This window comes from Rhincodon typus, chromosome 24 (assembly GCF_021869965.1).
Source record: "Rhincodon typus isolate 14 chromosome 24, sRhiTyp1.1, whole genome shotgun sequence".
Classification (NCBI taxonomy): Eukaryota; Metazoa; Chordata; class Chondrichthyes; order Orectolobiformes; family Rhincodontidae; genus Rhincodon; species Rhincodon typus.
In genome coordinates this window covers 7,516,602-7,532,269 of record NC_063355.1, presented here as the reverse complement: position 1 = coordinate 7,532,269, position 15,668 = coordinate 7,516,602, and the positions used below count along the sequence as shown (strand labels likewise).

Here is a 15,668-nt window from a genome sequence, read left to right as displayed (position 1 = left end):
GACAGGCTGCGTCAGAGCAGTATATTTGAACGGGCTACTGAGATCCCGTCTTATGTTAAACAGAAAAAAAACTGACGATGCAGAAAATCTGAAACAAAAACAGAGTGTTGAAGAAACTCAGCAGGCCGTATCTGTAAAGAGAAAAACAGAATTGATATTTGGAGTTCAATGACTTCGCAGGGTTTTCTCTTTACGGCCGATGCCAGACCTGCTGTGTTTCTCCAACACACCTATTGTCCAGTATTATATATTTTCCGTTTTAACATTTTCTCACGTTGGAGAATCTTCATTTTTTTTACCTTACAGTTAGTAAAAGTAGAAACATCTTCTCGGGTTATATCCTTCCTAGGGCTGCGGGTCTCAGGTTCTCCGATTTGAAAAAAAAGTAAAATATTAATTCCAGTTTTAAGCCAATTTCATTTATTTCTACATTACAGATCCACGGATTCCCACAGTTTCCCTCCTGCCGCCTTCATCCGTTCAAATTACAGAAAAGAACAAGGCGACTCTGGTGTGTTTGGTGAGTGGTTTTATTCCGGGCGCCGTGGAGATTGAGTGGACAGTTGACGGCAGTGGCAGGGGGAATGGTGTTGAGACCAGTCGGATCCAGCAGGAGAAGGACAACACGTTCAGTGTGAGCAGTTATCTGACCCTGTCAGCCTCAGAGTGGAACTCACACGAGCTTTACTCCTGTGCGGTTAAACACGAGACTCTAACAAATCCGCTTCAAAGAACTATTGCGAGATCCAAATGCATCTGATAGAAGATTTTTGTGCATTTATTCCTCACCTTATTAGAGAAGCTTCTTGAAAACTAAGATGCTGAGTTTGCTATTACGCGTTCAATTTTAAATGGAACATTTCAAACTGCCACAATTGTCCTGTTTTCTGTAGTTTGCAGCGCGTTTACCCTGAAACCATCAAAGTTTCCATGAAACGTTGCAAATATCGCTTTGTAATAAAATGTGTGTTCCATGATCTCAGATGCAGGGGTTATTTATTTTTGTCCGATGTCCCTGAAGCCGCTTATAGCAACATTCTGAGTGTGAGAAAAAGTCAAGTTTAATGGTTTATGCTTTTTTGGACACATCACGTATGTTAGTTGGGATACAGAAATTGCATGCAAGCAAGAGGTGTTGTTTGAATCTAACATTTTAAGAAATTAATTTTACGACATCTTTTTTGGAAATAGCTGACCCGTGCTGGCAGAGGGAATGAGCTATACTTTATGTGCATGTTAATATCAAATGCACATTGTGAATGTGCCAATGCATCTGGGTTTACAAATTCAGAGTAATCGCTATACCTGCCTTTTTCTGTGAAATCAGGCCCTAATTCCGCTGTGCAGTTATTGACATTGCACGGCACTTGTTTTCCCGAAATAATCCAACATCTTTTGTCCTTGATCATCGTAGTTATTTCGACATGAATGTTAAAATATTTTGCGAAACACAGCTGCAGATTTTGTGGGGCCTTTATCAGAAATCAACTTAGTTAAGAACCATGCTTTTAAAATTCTACTTCAGAGTAATCATGAACTCGATGCAGTATCTACTTACAATATATTGTCTTTCTTTGGACTGACTGAGCAAATCAATACATCTCAAAATACAGAAATACAAGTTGCTAAAACGATCTGAAGTTTATTTTAATAAGTTTTATCAGTGATAACCTACAAAGAACATTTTGTCAGATTGAATGCAGATGCTCTCATTTATGGCACCATACAACAAAACTTATAATAAGAGCCCGTGAAGAGATGCACTTGGAACATCAAAAACCAGTTTGCGAAGTGGGTTAGTGCAGAGCTAGGAGATATAAATAAAACTTCGCTATCTACGGATAAAACTACGAAGAAAACTGTTAGCAATTGGATGGGAGGCAGAAGAAGGCAAACAGGGAGTAAGGATTCATTTCCTCGTCGCCTGGGTGGGGAAACTGGGTTCCGGAAGCAATCAATTCCAGCACAACCGCTTTTTAATACACATAGTAACGACTTGAGAAAAAGTGTAGCGAGATATATATATGAGTTTGCAGGTCGCACAATATTAATTGTCACAGTGAGCTACATGACGTCCGTAATGAAATCCCGTAGGCAACGTAAATATCCAAAATACTGACAAGATCAACAGTGACAAATGATGCGTCCACACAGAATAACATCAATGGAAACTTTATTCAATATTCAGTCGGTCGGAACTGTGGATTATTGAATAAATTTAGGTGCCCATGTAAAAACACACTGAAAACTAGTGCACAGGTGTAATAAGAAATGAAAAAGGGAAGTATAATGTTGGTGTTTGTCACAAGATGATTGGAATTAAAATTATGAGGTAATATTTCTCTAGTACAGAGTCTAAGTCAGACAATATTTGCAATAGTACACTCAGTTTTTGATAACTCACCTCCTGACACCCCAAAACCTGTCCACCATCTACAAGGCACGAACAAAGCATGTGATAGAATACTTTCTACTTGCCTGCACGATTGTAGCTCCAGCTCCTTGCATACCCAAAGAAAAAGAGTCAACATAGCAATACCACTGCACAAGAATACGTCCATGCCATGCATGATGGGAAAAACGTGACTGACAGAGCTAAACAATACCCTAACTAACTGAGCAGATCTAAACTCTCTAATCCTAGCATGTCTAATCCTGAATGATTGTCAACATCTAAACAACTAACTGGAGGCGAACACGCGATAAATAGCCTCCTCCGCCAAACCTACGTTGGAGTCCTGGAGTCAGTGACAGGCGTCCGAGGCCGAAAGAAGGGAGGAGAGAGGGAGAAAAAAATGAAAGAGAAGAAAAAGAACGGGCGGAGCGGAGAAGCTCCGGCTGGAACTTCCCACTCCGCCGCCATTTTACCATTTGGCCGAAAGAACTGGATATTGGAATGCCTATTGGCTTTGAGAACATTCCGACAACAGTATAGAACTTTTTTAACCAAAGTTGGCCTTACTCCAAGCCAAACTGTCCTTGTACAAATGGAACTCTGGAATTTAATGGACAATTTTTCCAACTATAGATTGTGCGCTAAAAGCAGGACACATCCAACAAGATCAATTAGAGTCCATCAATGAACTCTTAGCCGTTAGCAAAGTGATGGAATGTGCCATAGACTGCATCACCAACACAGAGCTAACAAGAAACATTTTGTCAAGATGAACCAGCTGACTGACGTTCATTTTGCGTTCCACTAGCCCAACCCAGTACATAAAATCATTTACAGGCTTTGTCCAAATGTGGGCGGTTTGTGAACTCGGCAGCAGAAGTGAGGATGATTGCCCTTGACATCAAAGCATTATCTGACCAACTGAGGCATTAAGAAACATAGCAAACCTGGAGTCACTCAGAATCAGGGTAAAAGAATGTGTAGACAATGTTAAATAACAAAGTCAACAGTTCGAATCCAAGATAGAAGTTGCGCGCCTCCTGTGCAGCCACAATTTTCATGCCTCGCTCTGCCTCAGCACGCTATGACCTGTATGTCAGATAACAAGGTGTAGAGCTGGATGAACACAGCAGGCCAAGCAGCATCAGAGGAGCAGGAAGGCTGACGTTTCGGGCCTAGACCCTTCTATCTCATGACCTGTATGGCCTTGTTTGCTATGATCTGCCTGTACTGCTCACAGAACAAAGCTTTTCATTGTACTTCGGTGCATGTAACTACAATAAATTAAATCAAATCAAGTAGTTTAACTAATACATGCAAGGAAGAGCTCAAAAACACTCCCATGTGTTGCATATAGTTGTGACTTTTCCTCGGATGGTGATGGCTAGCACGAGGGGACATAGCTTTAAATTGAGGGGTGATAGATATAGGACAGAGGTAGGTTCTTTACTCAGAGAGTAGTAAGGGCGTGGAATGCCCTGCCTGCAAAAATAGTAGACTCGCCCACTTTAAGGGCATTTAAATGGTCATTGGATGAACATATTGATGATAATGGAATAGTTTAGGTTAGATGGGCTTCAGATTGGTTTCACAGGTCGGCGCAACATCGAGGGCCGAAGGGCCTGTACTGCGCTGTAATGTTCTGTGTTCTATACAGTTACACGCCCCATTCAGGGCGGAAAATCGACCTATCACGAACCACCGTACATGTCACATGTTCTAGCTGCCAATTAAATGCTTCAAGCTAGATGTTTATAAGCCAAATAGTTTTCAAAATGCAAACTTGATACAGTTAAATGGAGTAGATTTATTCAAACTAAGTGCTCCCAAAAATAAGAGAAAGCTAACATGTTTTCCGAATAGTATTTCATGCTAGTTAAAATCCCTAACTTTATAATTAGCTATCGCTAAAAAGCATGTAATGTTCTGATTAGCCAGAAGGTGCAAATCCGATCCCTGACTTCGGGTCTTAATCTGAGACTCGGCTCGGACTGCATTCTGATCCTTAACTAAAGTATAATTGGCTAGTACCGACAGGATTTTGAGTTATGACGTCATACCATGTGGTGACTCCCACTATCTTTGGGAGCCCTATGTACCCTAATTGCACCTTATCTTAAAAATATTACAGAATCGGAGTGGGCTTTTCCTTTATTGCTATCACTTTATGAAAGAGGAAATAATCATTCTTTCTGCTTTCCATTTCCTAGTCTTAGATATATGTCGCATATGGCATGCAGTGTCTCTTAATAATTTTCCACACTACGGCTATTCTTCTTTACTCTTTTCATCCTCACTCTCCGTTATACTAGTTTTGTCTTTTATTTTATTTCTGCCTTCACTGGAAACATCTCCACTGGTTGGAGTCATTCCTCGCATAAAGGAAGATAGTTGCAGTTGTTGGAGGTCAGTCACCTCAGCCATAGGACATCACTGCAGGAGTATCTCAGGATTATGTCCTAGGTCTACTCATTTTCAGCTACTTGATAAATGATCTAACCTCCATCATAAACTCTCAAACTGTGATATCCTATGATGATTACACAATGTGCAGCACCATTCCATTCGATATTGAAACAGGCTACACACATATACAGTAAGATCCAGATAACATTCCAATTTGATTTGATTAACAGCAAGTAACATTTGCATGACATGTTCAACAGTCAATACCTATCTCCATCAAGAAAGAAACCAAACATTATTCCTTGATATTCAATGATATTTCCATCGCTGTGTCTCCTGATATTAATAACCTGGGGCTATCATTGACCAGAGAGGGTACTGGTCTAACAGTATAAATACTGTGGCAATCGAAACATGTTGGCGGCTGGATATTCTATGAGAATAAAATATATAAATGTTGCAGTGAGTACCTTGACTTCACAGTGCTCGTCTACCGCTGCTAGGCATAAGGCAGGAGTATGATAGACTACTCCCCACTTGCTGCATGACTGCATCACCAACAATACGCAGGGAGCTTGATACCACCCAAAACAAAACAGTCCACTTGAATAGCAACCCATCTAACATATTCAGCATTCACTCGCTTCACCGTCGACTCTCAGCAGCAGCAATGCGTACCATCTAGAAGATGCACTGCAAAAAAATAGCAGGGGTCCTTAAAGGGCACTTTCCAAACCCGCCAACTCTATCACTTCCACTCTTCCAAAGTAAACTGTTAACGTACAGGTTTTACAGTGGTCTCATTTCCTTTCCTTCCACTGGTAACGCAGTATGGTGACATAATAATCTCCCTGCGTTGAGACACATCTGGAGAACTTGATCTCAACACTGACTGAAAGATGCCTTTGCGGGAAAAAAAGGGAGTTTTAAAATACTTGCGCTCGAGTTCTGGAGATTATCCTACTGGGCAGATTAGGTATGTGTTCCCTAGCTTGTAGACGACTGAGAAGTAATTTATTGAAACATAGTAGATAGAGTGTTGTTTCCCAGACAGCTTAGTTGAGAAACAGCAGGCATAATACCAGAATAAGCCATTTAAGAATGAGATAAAAGAAAAAAAAGGTTTCTTTATGAAATGTATTGCGGATATCTGGTTTCTGCCGTGCCAGCTTTAGATGAACAATTAGTAATTGATCATGTTGGAAGCAGGATAATTTTGCATATTGAATGATTTATGGGAGTTGGGGTAAAATGCAAAATTGGACTTGCGGTAAGGAATATCGATGAGCTTATTCAATAGCCCGAGGATTTAAGGGGACAATTCCTATTCATAGTAATTTTCGTGTTCCTCATTTTACTTTGATTGCAAATGAAAGAGACCATTCTTCTGACAGGTGGTGGCGCTGTCGAGCAGCCTTAGCTCAACTGCAGTGTGTCTCAAAAATTCTGGCGTAATGTGGCACTGACTAAAATAATCTGTAAATAAACTAAACTAAAATAAGCACGTATAACTCAAATACCTGCCCTGTGCGATAAAATCAAGCCATTACTTGACCTCATCCTGACCTACTTGACGTCATTCTCAACAATCTGCCAGCTGCAGAGGCATCTGTCCATGACAGTATCCGTAAGAGTGACCACCGCACAGTTGTCGTGGAGACCTAAGTCCTGCCTTCACGTTGAGGATGTGTTGTATGGCACTATCACCGTACTAAACGGGATAGACTTCGAACAGACCTATCAACTCAAGCCTGGGCATCCATGAGGCGCTGTGGATCATCAACAGCAGCAGAATTGCACTTCAGCACAATCTGTAACCTCATCACCCGGCATATCCCTCAACCCTGGTTCAATGGAGAGTGCAGGAGGGCATGCCAGGAGCAGCACAAGGCATACCTGAAGATGAGGTGTCAACTGGTGAAGCCAGCAAACAGGACTACTTGCACGCCAAACAGCATAAGCAGCAAGTGACAGACGGAGCTAACAAACGGATAACCATCCACAACCAACGGATCTGATCTCAGCTTTGCAGGCCTGCCACATCCAATCGTGAGTGATCGTGGGCAATTAAACAACTCACTGGAGGAAAAGGCTCCGCAAATATTCCTGTTCTCAATGATGGAAGAGCCCTGCACATCAGTGCAAAAGATAAGGCGGACGCTTTTACAGCAATGTTCAGCCAGGAGTGCTGAGTGGATGATCCATCTCGGCCTCATCCAGTGGTCCCCAGCATTACAGGTACCGGTCATCAGCCAATTCGATTCACGCCACGTGATATCAAGAAACGGTTGGAGACAATGAACACTGCAAAGGCTACAGGTTCTGACAAAATTCCGGCAATAGTACTGAAGACTTGTGCTCCAGAACTTGCCACTCCCCTAGCCAGGCTGTTCCAGTACAGTTACAGCACTGGTATCTACCCGACAATGGGTAAAATTGCCCAGGGATGGCCTGTACATAAAAAGCAGAACAAATCCAATCCAGCTAATTACCACTCCAACAGTCTACTCTCAAACATCAGTAAAGTGATGGAAAGTGTCATCAACACTGTTTTCAAGTAGTACCTGTTCAACAATAACCTGATCAGTGATTCCCTGTTTGAGTTCTGCCAGGGCCATTCACTTCCTGACGTCATTACACCCTTGGTCCAAACATGGATAAAAGATCTGACTTCCACAGGTGAGGTGAGAGTGACAGCCCTCGACATGAAGGCTGCAATCGACTGTGTGCGGCATCAGGAAGCCTTGGCAAAACTTGAATCATTGGGTATCAGGGGACAAAATCTTCGGTGGTTGGAGTCATACTTGACAAAGAGGAAAATGGTTGTGGTTGGTGGACGTCAATTATCTAAGCTCCAGGACATCTCTGCAAGTGTTCCTCAGTGTAATGTTCTAGGCCCAACCGTCTTCAGCTGCTTCATCAATTATCTTCCCTTTACCATAAGGTCAGAAGTGGAGATGTTCGCTGATGATTGCACAATGTCCAACATCACTCCTCAGATACTGAAGCAGTCCATGTTCAAATGCAACATGACCTGGACAATATCAATGCTCGGGCTGACAAGTGGCAAGTAACATTCGCAACACACAAATGCCAGGCTAAATCCATCACCAATGAGAGATAATCTAACCACTGCTGCTTAGCATTAAATGGTGTTACCATCACTGAGACCCCCATTATAAATATCCTGGGGGCTATCATAGACCAGAAACTCAACTGGACTCACCACATAAAGACAGTGGCTACAAGACCAGGTTACAGACTAGGAATACTGCGGCAAGTAACTCACCTCCTGACTCCTCAAAGCCTGTCCACCATCTACAAAGCCCAAGTCAGGAGTGTGATGGAATGCTCCTCACTTGCCTGGATGAGTGCAGCCCCAACAACACTCAAGAAGCTTGACACCATCCACGACAAAGCACCCTGCTTGATTGGTGCTACATCCATAAGCATCCACTCCCTCCACCACCGATGCTTCAGTAGCAGCAGTGTATACAATCTACAAGATGCACTGCAGAAATTCACCAAAGATCATCAGACAGTACCTTCCAAACCTATGACCACTTCCATCTAGAAGGACAAGGGCAGCAGATATTTGGGAACACCACCACATTCAACTTTGCCTCCAAACCACTCACCATCCTGACTTGGAAATATATCGCCATTCCTTCACTGCCGCTGGGTCAAAATCCTGGAATTCCCTCCCTAATGGCATTGTGGGTCATCCCACAGCAGGTGGACTGCAGTGGTTCTAGAAGGCAGCTCACCACTACCTTCAGAATGGCGGACAAGAAATGTTGGCCAGCCAGCAATGCCCACATTCCACAAAATGAGTCTTTTAAAAAAAAAAACAACAAAAACAACAAAGGACTGTTTCAGTCCTTTGCCAACATGTAAGAAACGAATCAGAATTGATCTTTCCATTTCTGTGGTGTAAATTATTTAATATGATTTAGATTAGCGTACAAGAGGGCTGATTGCAGAGCAGTGACTAATGTGAATCAAATTGCGAAACAAGATAAACAGATACATCAACAAATGCTTTAATTTTCTCACACTGCTATTGTGCTGTCTCGTGTTTTACTGCAAATGAATTCTATTACTGCAACAGGATGAACGCACTTGACCCACGTGTTGTGGGTTCCTGTAAATTATTTGTTTGCGCATATTCGGGTGATCTCTGTGATTGTATTCGCTTTATTTACATCTGCCCTCCAACCGCCCAGTTCCAGACAATGCAGGGGCTTCTTTTAATCATGTCTTAGCCCGTTGTGTTTTACAAAGAAGCAGGCGTTGTTAGCATTAACTCAATGATCACAACTATTAGATAAGCCAAGTCCTTGGGTTCCGACACGTCAGGTACAAGCGGCACATTTAAAATGCACGTTCTGGAGACTTCTTTCAGAATGATTTGTAATCACTCTTGTATTAATTGCTCTAAATTGTCACAAAACTGTAAAATGCACGCACAGGTTATTTTCTAAACGAATAAAATGCAAAGGCAGAAAAATAACATTAAGTATGTGTAGAATCTGCGCTAGACAATATTGCTGTAATGTACACCGACATAGGATTACACTTGACATAAGGGTTGACGATTCGTGATAAAGTAAGAGACTAACAGTACAGATAAAGGATTTTGTTTTTGATTGCCAAGGTGTGTCAAGTGCTGTTCCCCTGGATTCGGTGTTGGGGCCTCAGTTTTACATGATTTGCACGTACCATTCTGTATGGAAGTCAGCAGGAATCACTAAGTTCTAAGGTGCAGAGAATTGTGTTGAACAGACTGAGTAAATTATAAAATAAGATGGCACAATCTGAGAATTAGAGCTAAACCATTTCAGATAAATACAAACTAAATGGCAAATTGGAAAATTGCGAATATTTATGAAGCCTCCTTCATCCATGCAACTCTGTCCATTCATCCTCTAAAACCAAGATCTATAGGACTCCAACTTCCTCACTCTTTCGCGCATCTAGAAATAAATTCGCAACTCATTTTCTACTTACCCAACTTGTTCTTCGCGAGGGCCACGTAACTATTTTACTGGTTATCGCCTTTAGCTTTGTAATTTATTGCTAACTTCGGGCGTCTAAAAACCCTACCATAGTTTTATCTAACTGGTATTTCTTGTTGCACCGCACTTTTTATTTCGCCGCATTCAATTTTCCTCGTTGTGCCACCTATGGTTTAAAAACTTCTTCCGTCATATTTTGCCAGAATAGTTGGAATAAACAGTGCGCAGATACCATTTATTCCTGCGGTCCCTTTTGTCCGATATCACATGATTATAGATTTGCATAAATCATTAACATTCAGTGACTTTGCCAGGTTTGCAGACACTTAATGTGAGGTTTGGAAAGATCCCAGATATACATTATTATATCAGGCACTAGAACGTTCACCCACAGGTTGGAGTTCTCGCCGAGCTGATGCTGTCTCCACAATAAATAGAGATGCCAACCTCTATTACTGCATTTTTACATTGATCTGTATTTTATAATGTTTGCGTCAGAGTTTAATGCCTTGAATTATGAATAACTTTCGCAATTGCAAAGTGCAATTGAGCAAATATCTCTTATTTCACTAGGTTCAAACGGGGACCGTGTCCTGACTCAGCCAGGATTCACCTCAACATTCCCGGCGGAAACAGTGAAGATCACCTACACCATGCCCGGGGGCAACATCGGCTGCTAATAAACTAGTTGGTGCTGGCATAAAGCCGGCAGTGCCCCAGTGTTGGTTTGGAGTGAGTACTCCGGAATTCCACTGGGTATTTCAAATCTATTCAGTGGGCCTGTGGACTCGTCAAGTAACAGGATGTACTTCTCTATTACCAACGTGCAATCAGAGTAAGACGCCGATTATTACTATTATGTGGCTTACACTTTCGGGAGAGGAACCAAGTTGAACTTTCAGTAAGTAAATTATTGATCATCCAAAAATTGGAATTCGGGATTAACCAATGCTCGAGAGATAATAGGAACTGCAGATGCTGAAGAATCTGAGATAACAAGGTGGAGAGCTGGATGAACACAGCAGGCCAAGCAGCATCGGAGGAGCAGGAAAGCTGAAGTTTCGGGTGCTGACCAATTGTTAACCAATGTTCAATCTGTGATTATCTGCGTTTGGTCGAAAATCATTGAATCCAAAATCACTAGTGTCGAGTCATTCTCCGTGATAACGCTATCATTTTCCTCATTCAAATCGTTGTATTTCCTCAGTGCAGCGACGCAGGTCAGAAACAATTTACAGGCACTTAACAAATTGACTCAGAGTAGATCAGGAGGATTTCCGTCAATTGAATTCATTCAGACCTTGTGAATCGGTGATGTTTAGATGACAGTCCATGTTACGGAGCATGTCCGAACCCTGCAGAGGACATATAGACAATGTATTAAGGTGAGGTCAGCGCTGCAAGGTTTTCCTTGTGAGAAAACCTAAATGAATCCAGTTCTACTCGAACTTTATATCATACTGTGCTGAAAATGTTCGGAACTCCAAGCCGCTCCCGCGCAGCAAGATGAAAACCAACATAATTGCTGACGGGGTCAGTGTTTTGAGGCCAGTGTTTTACCTCAGGGATTGTTCGGTCCCCATTGTCGCAGCTGTTAAGAGTACGCTCAACGAAGCTACGGTAGTGCTGAGAAAGGAAGCAGACATTTTTTCTTTAAAACAGCGGGAAACAATGTCTGATAATGGGTCGGATGATTGAAAGGATACGATCGGCCTTCTTTGGTGACCGCAAATTTTATGATTCTTTTCAACCCGACGGAGTCTTTCAGATGTTATCATCTGTGGCCTTCATAGCCCCACTCTAAAAGCTGAAAACATACTTGAAAATATTTGCGTGATGCCGTTTTCATTCCACTGAAAGCAGCACCGCGATATAAGCGCCGTTCTAAGTGCGGGAGGACGATGTGGCGTTTTGCTGCAACTCCGTCTCACTCTTCTCTAAGCAGTGAAAACCGCTCAGTCCAAGATTCTCAGTCTTACCTTTCACATTAATCCCTGATGACTATAGTGAACATTTTTTTTTTGCGCTGGGTTCAGCCAGTGATGATCACGCAGATCCAATTCTGCACATGCGCAGTCCCAGCCAAATTGTTTTGTTAGCAAGTCAATGGACCATTTATTTCTGTCCATCCAATTGCTCGGATATGTCTCGGAATAGATTTTTAAATCATTGCCCCCGTACCTGCGCTGTCTCAAGTGTTGCTGAATGCGTAGTCTGTGTCAGTGAGCGGAGTTACACACAGAAAATATCGATATTCTAACAGTGTGTGCAATAATCATTATTTGGCTGCACGGGATGATATGGGTTAACCGGCAAAATAAAACAGAAAGACTCCCTTTGTCATACTTGTTCTTTTTCTAAATGCGTCTCTCGTACATTTCTCAAGAGAAAGAGAATGTACTGTAAAATACTTCGCATTTTTACAATAATGTAAACGGATGGGTTAGAATATTGTTGGATAGTCCCACAGGACTTCAACTATTTCAGTGTCAGCAAATTCAGCTAAACACCGAATCGTAGGGGTGCTGTGGCAATGGAAACTGGCGACACTTGTCTGATTACTCACATTTTCAACTTGCGTTTTTTTTCGTTGTAGATGTCAAGGTGAATCGTTCAGAATGCAGATAAATTATTCATCTGAGACGGGCAATTCTGGTGCTGGTAGGACGCGCTGATATGGCTGTCATTAAAACTCAGTGCCAGAACAAAGTGTAGAGGTTCAGCTTCTAGATCAACGATTAGAAAACGTATTTTCATCTTTGCCTCAGATTAAATAAACCATTTCACTCTGTGTTTGTCGCTGGCCTCAGTCGGTGCTAAGGTATATTTAAAAATATAGGAAATAACGACATTCTTGCTCTGACTTTTACAACGGGCTGCATCATGAGAATAAATTTGTATAATGAGGAGAAAAGATAAAGTAGCGGCTGATATTGATGTAGTCTGTAACACGACCTCAGGACACTCAATACCGTCAATGTTAATAAATGCCTCAGCAGGAGTCTGCACCATCTACAAGATGTACTGCAGAGATTCACCAACGCTCCATGGACATTATCTTCAAAACCCTCCACCAATACCATTTAAATGGACAAGAAAATCAAGGGAATACCACCACCTGCAAGATCCCCTCCAAGTCACTCACCATCCTGACTTGGAAATATACCGCCTTTCCTTCACTGTCATTGGGTTAAAGTGTTAAAGTCATGGAATCCCCTTCCATGTGTGCCAACCTACAGCACAAGAACTGCAGCGGTTCAAGAGACAGCTCACCACCACTTTCTCAGGGGAAATTAGGGACGGCCAATAATTGCTGGTCATCCAGCGACAGCACATTCCTGACTGAGTACAAAAAGAAGTACTTCAGAAGAGCAGACTCCGCTGAAATGGAAAAAGAGCTGTAGGTCAGTTGAACACAGTTAGGATCCCTAAACAGCCCTGTGATAATGAGCAGTTTGTTTTAGAGAGACAGAGTCGACCAGTGTATGTTTGGACTTATTACTTGCAAATTAAAGTCAGATCGGGGATAATAATATCCAAAGTGGACTTAATCGGTTAATATGACAGAGGTTACTTGTTGGAAAATACTTTCTTTTCGAAACTGTATCTTTTGACACTCTGGCACCACAGATATTTTTGATTCTCATACCTCAAATGCGTTAGGAGGGCCCTGTGCAATTTGCCAGAGCATTCTCGATAACAGGCGGGCGGGAATGAGGGATGACTAATATGCCGAACTCTTAAGTAGTAATCTGTAAGAGACCACTTCCATCAATAGAAGAAGCAGAAGCAAAAATCGTGATTAAGAGGAGATTCATTAGAATGGAATGCTCGTGATAAACATCGCAAAATATTGTTTGTCAGCATTGGCTTTACGTTTTATCCTAAATTCTGATGTGTCAGATTTTACGTTGGTCTTAATCCTCAATTCCTGGGACATTGGCAGTCACAGTTTGCTTCAGACCACTACATATGAACATTTTACTGTTTCCACGTTATTTTTTTTTAATCGTTCCTCGTGTTTCATAATTTTCATTTGGTCTCTTGGAGTTAGCAAAAGCATAAACATCTTCCTGTTTATATCTTCTCTAGAGCTGCGGATCTCAGTTCCTGTTTAATGCACACTGAAAAGTTCCGTTTTAAGCAAGTTCTACATAGCCTTGCAGGGTGACACCGAATTTTCAGAGAGTTAAAGAAAAAATAATAATTCTAGCTTAATGCCAGTGAAGATTCAATCGTCTTGCATTATTTCCTGCTTTTCGTGTCCACGGAGTCTCACAGTTCCTCTCCTTCAGCCTTTATCGGTTCAAGTCACGGAAAAGGACACGGCCACCCTGATGTGTTTGCTGAGAGGTTTTAACCTTGGCGCTGTGGAGATTGAGTGGACGGTAGATGGCAGAGTCAGGGGGATGGCATTGAGACCAGTCGGATCCAGCAGGAGACGGACAACACGTTCAGTGTGAGCAGTTATCTGACCCTATCAGCCTCAGACTGGAACTCACGTGAGCTTTACTTCTGTGGGGTTAAACACGAAACTCAGGCAACCCCATTTCAAAAGGCTATTGCGAGAGCCAGTTGCATCTGATAGAAGAAGCTTTTGCATTTATCTCTTACTTTATTAGAGAAGCATCTTGTAAACTAAAATGCTGAATTAGCTGTTACGTGATCAATTTTGATGGAACATTTGAAACTCCTACCGTTGTTCAAATTGTTGGCTGCGTCCAGCTTTCTGTAGATTTTAGTGTGTTCGCTCTGAAATCATCTAAGTTCAAGTGCAACGTTGGAAATATCGCATTGTATGAACTAACGATGACAAAATCATGTTTAGTATGTTATGATGTTCTTTACCCTTGTTGTGCCTTAATCCGAACGCAGAGAATCGCCACTAGATGGACATTTTATTTTAAAATGACCTTAAGGCATCTTTTTGAAACTAAACCTATCTCATATATACAGAGAAGGAGCTGAAAGCTATATCCCTGCGTGTTCCTCCGTTTTGGAATCCAAATCTAATTCTGTGTGTAGTTACGGAATTTGCAAGAAAGATGTTTTCAAATTTATTCAACGACTTCAATCCTCCATCGTGATTATATTGAAATGGGTGCTGTTTATAGTTTTTAAAACAGTCAAAACTGCAGATTTCGTGGACCCTTAGATGAAACCAACTCAGATTTTTTAAAAAATCTTTTAAAATCCTGCATCAAGCTAATCACTGACTCAATGAAGTATACGTTTAGTACATAATCTTCTTTCTTTAGATTGATTGAAGAATACAACATCTACACAAGAAGTAGATAGGCAAGTTGCGACAGCTATCTCAAGTGTGAAAAAAATTGGTTGATACCTAATGGGACGTGTGAGGGTTTTATGAGACTCTTACAGAGCTGTGCTCAGTGATGGTACCATGCAACAAAAATTATACTGAGGCACTGAAGGTGTGAAAAATTGTTGCAAGGTAATTAGTAGAATTGAGGTGTCATAATTGTCAAATTAAATAGATAGATTGCACTATCTCCCTTCTGAATAATAAAGGACTGAATAGTTTTAACAATGGACTTCAACATAATGAAAAACTGAAGCAGTGGAATTGAAAAATCAGTTTCCACTGTGGTTGAGTCCAAAGCAGGGAGCTGTTAACAAAAAGGTGGCCACCTTTAATTGTTGGAGAAGTGTTAGTAATTGAAGGGTGGGATTAATAAAAGGAATGGATTAAGGCTTCATTTTCTCATTGCCTGGAATTGACAAAAGAAGTGACCATTTCACATACCCCAGCTTTCCAATATACATGTTAGTAGCAAACAAAAATAAAAATTGCTACAGAAACTCAGCAGGCCTGGCATCATCTGTAG

At 41.5% G+C, this 15,668-nt stretch overlaps 1 protein-coding gene and 1 pseudogene across 1 annotated transcript in view; both read left to right on the top strand.

The window, feature by feature from the left end:
- LOC109927699 (immunoglobulin gamma-1 heavy chain-like) overlaps nt 1-891 on the top strand; it is a 56,551-nt gene extending 55,660 nt beyond the window's left edge. Inside the window, 1 exon segment of the mRNA XM_048611696.1 lies at nt 438-891. Within this exon segment, the coding sequence (XP_048467653.1) occupies nt 438-760 (323 nt within the window). The 3' untranslated portion in view covers nt 761-891.
- Nucleotides 892-7,506: 6,615 nt separating this feature from the next.
- Nucleotides 7,507-14,404, top strand: LOC109919708 (annotated as a pseudogene).
- The last annotated feature ends 1,264 nt before the right edge of the window (nt 14,405-15,668 follow it).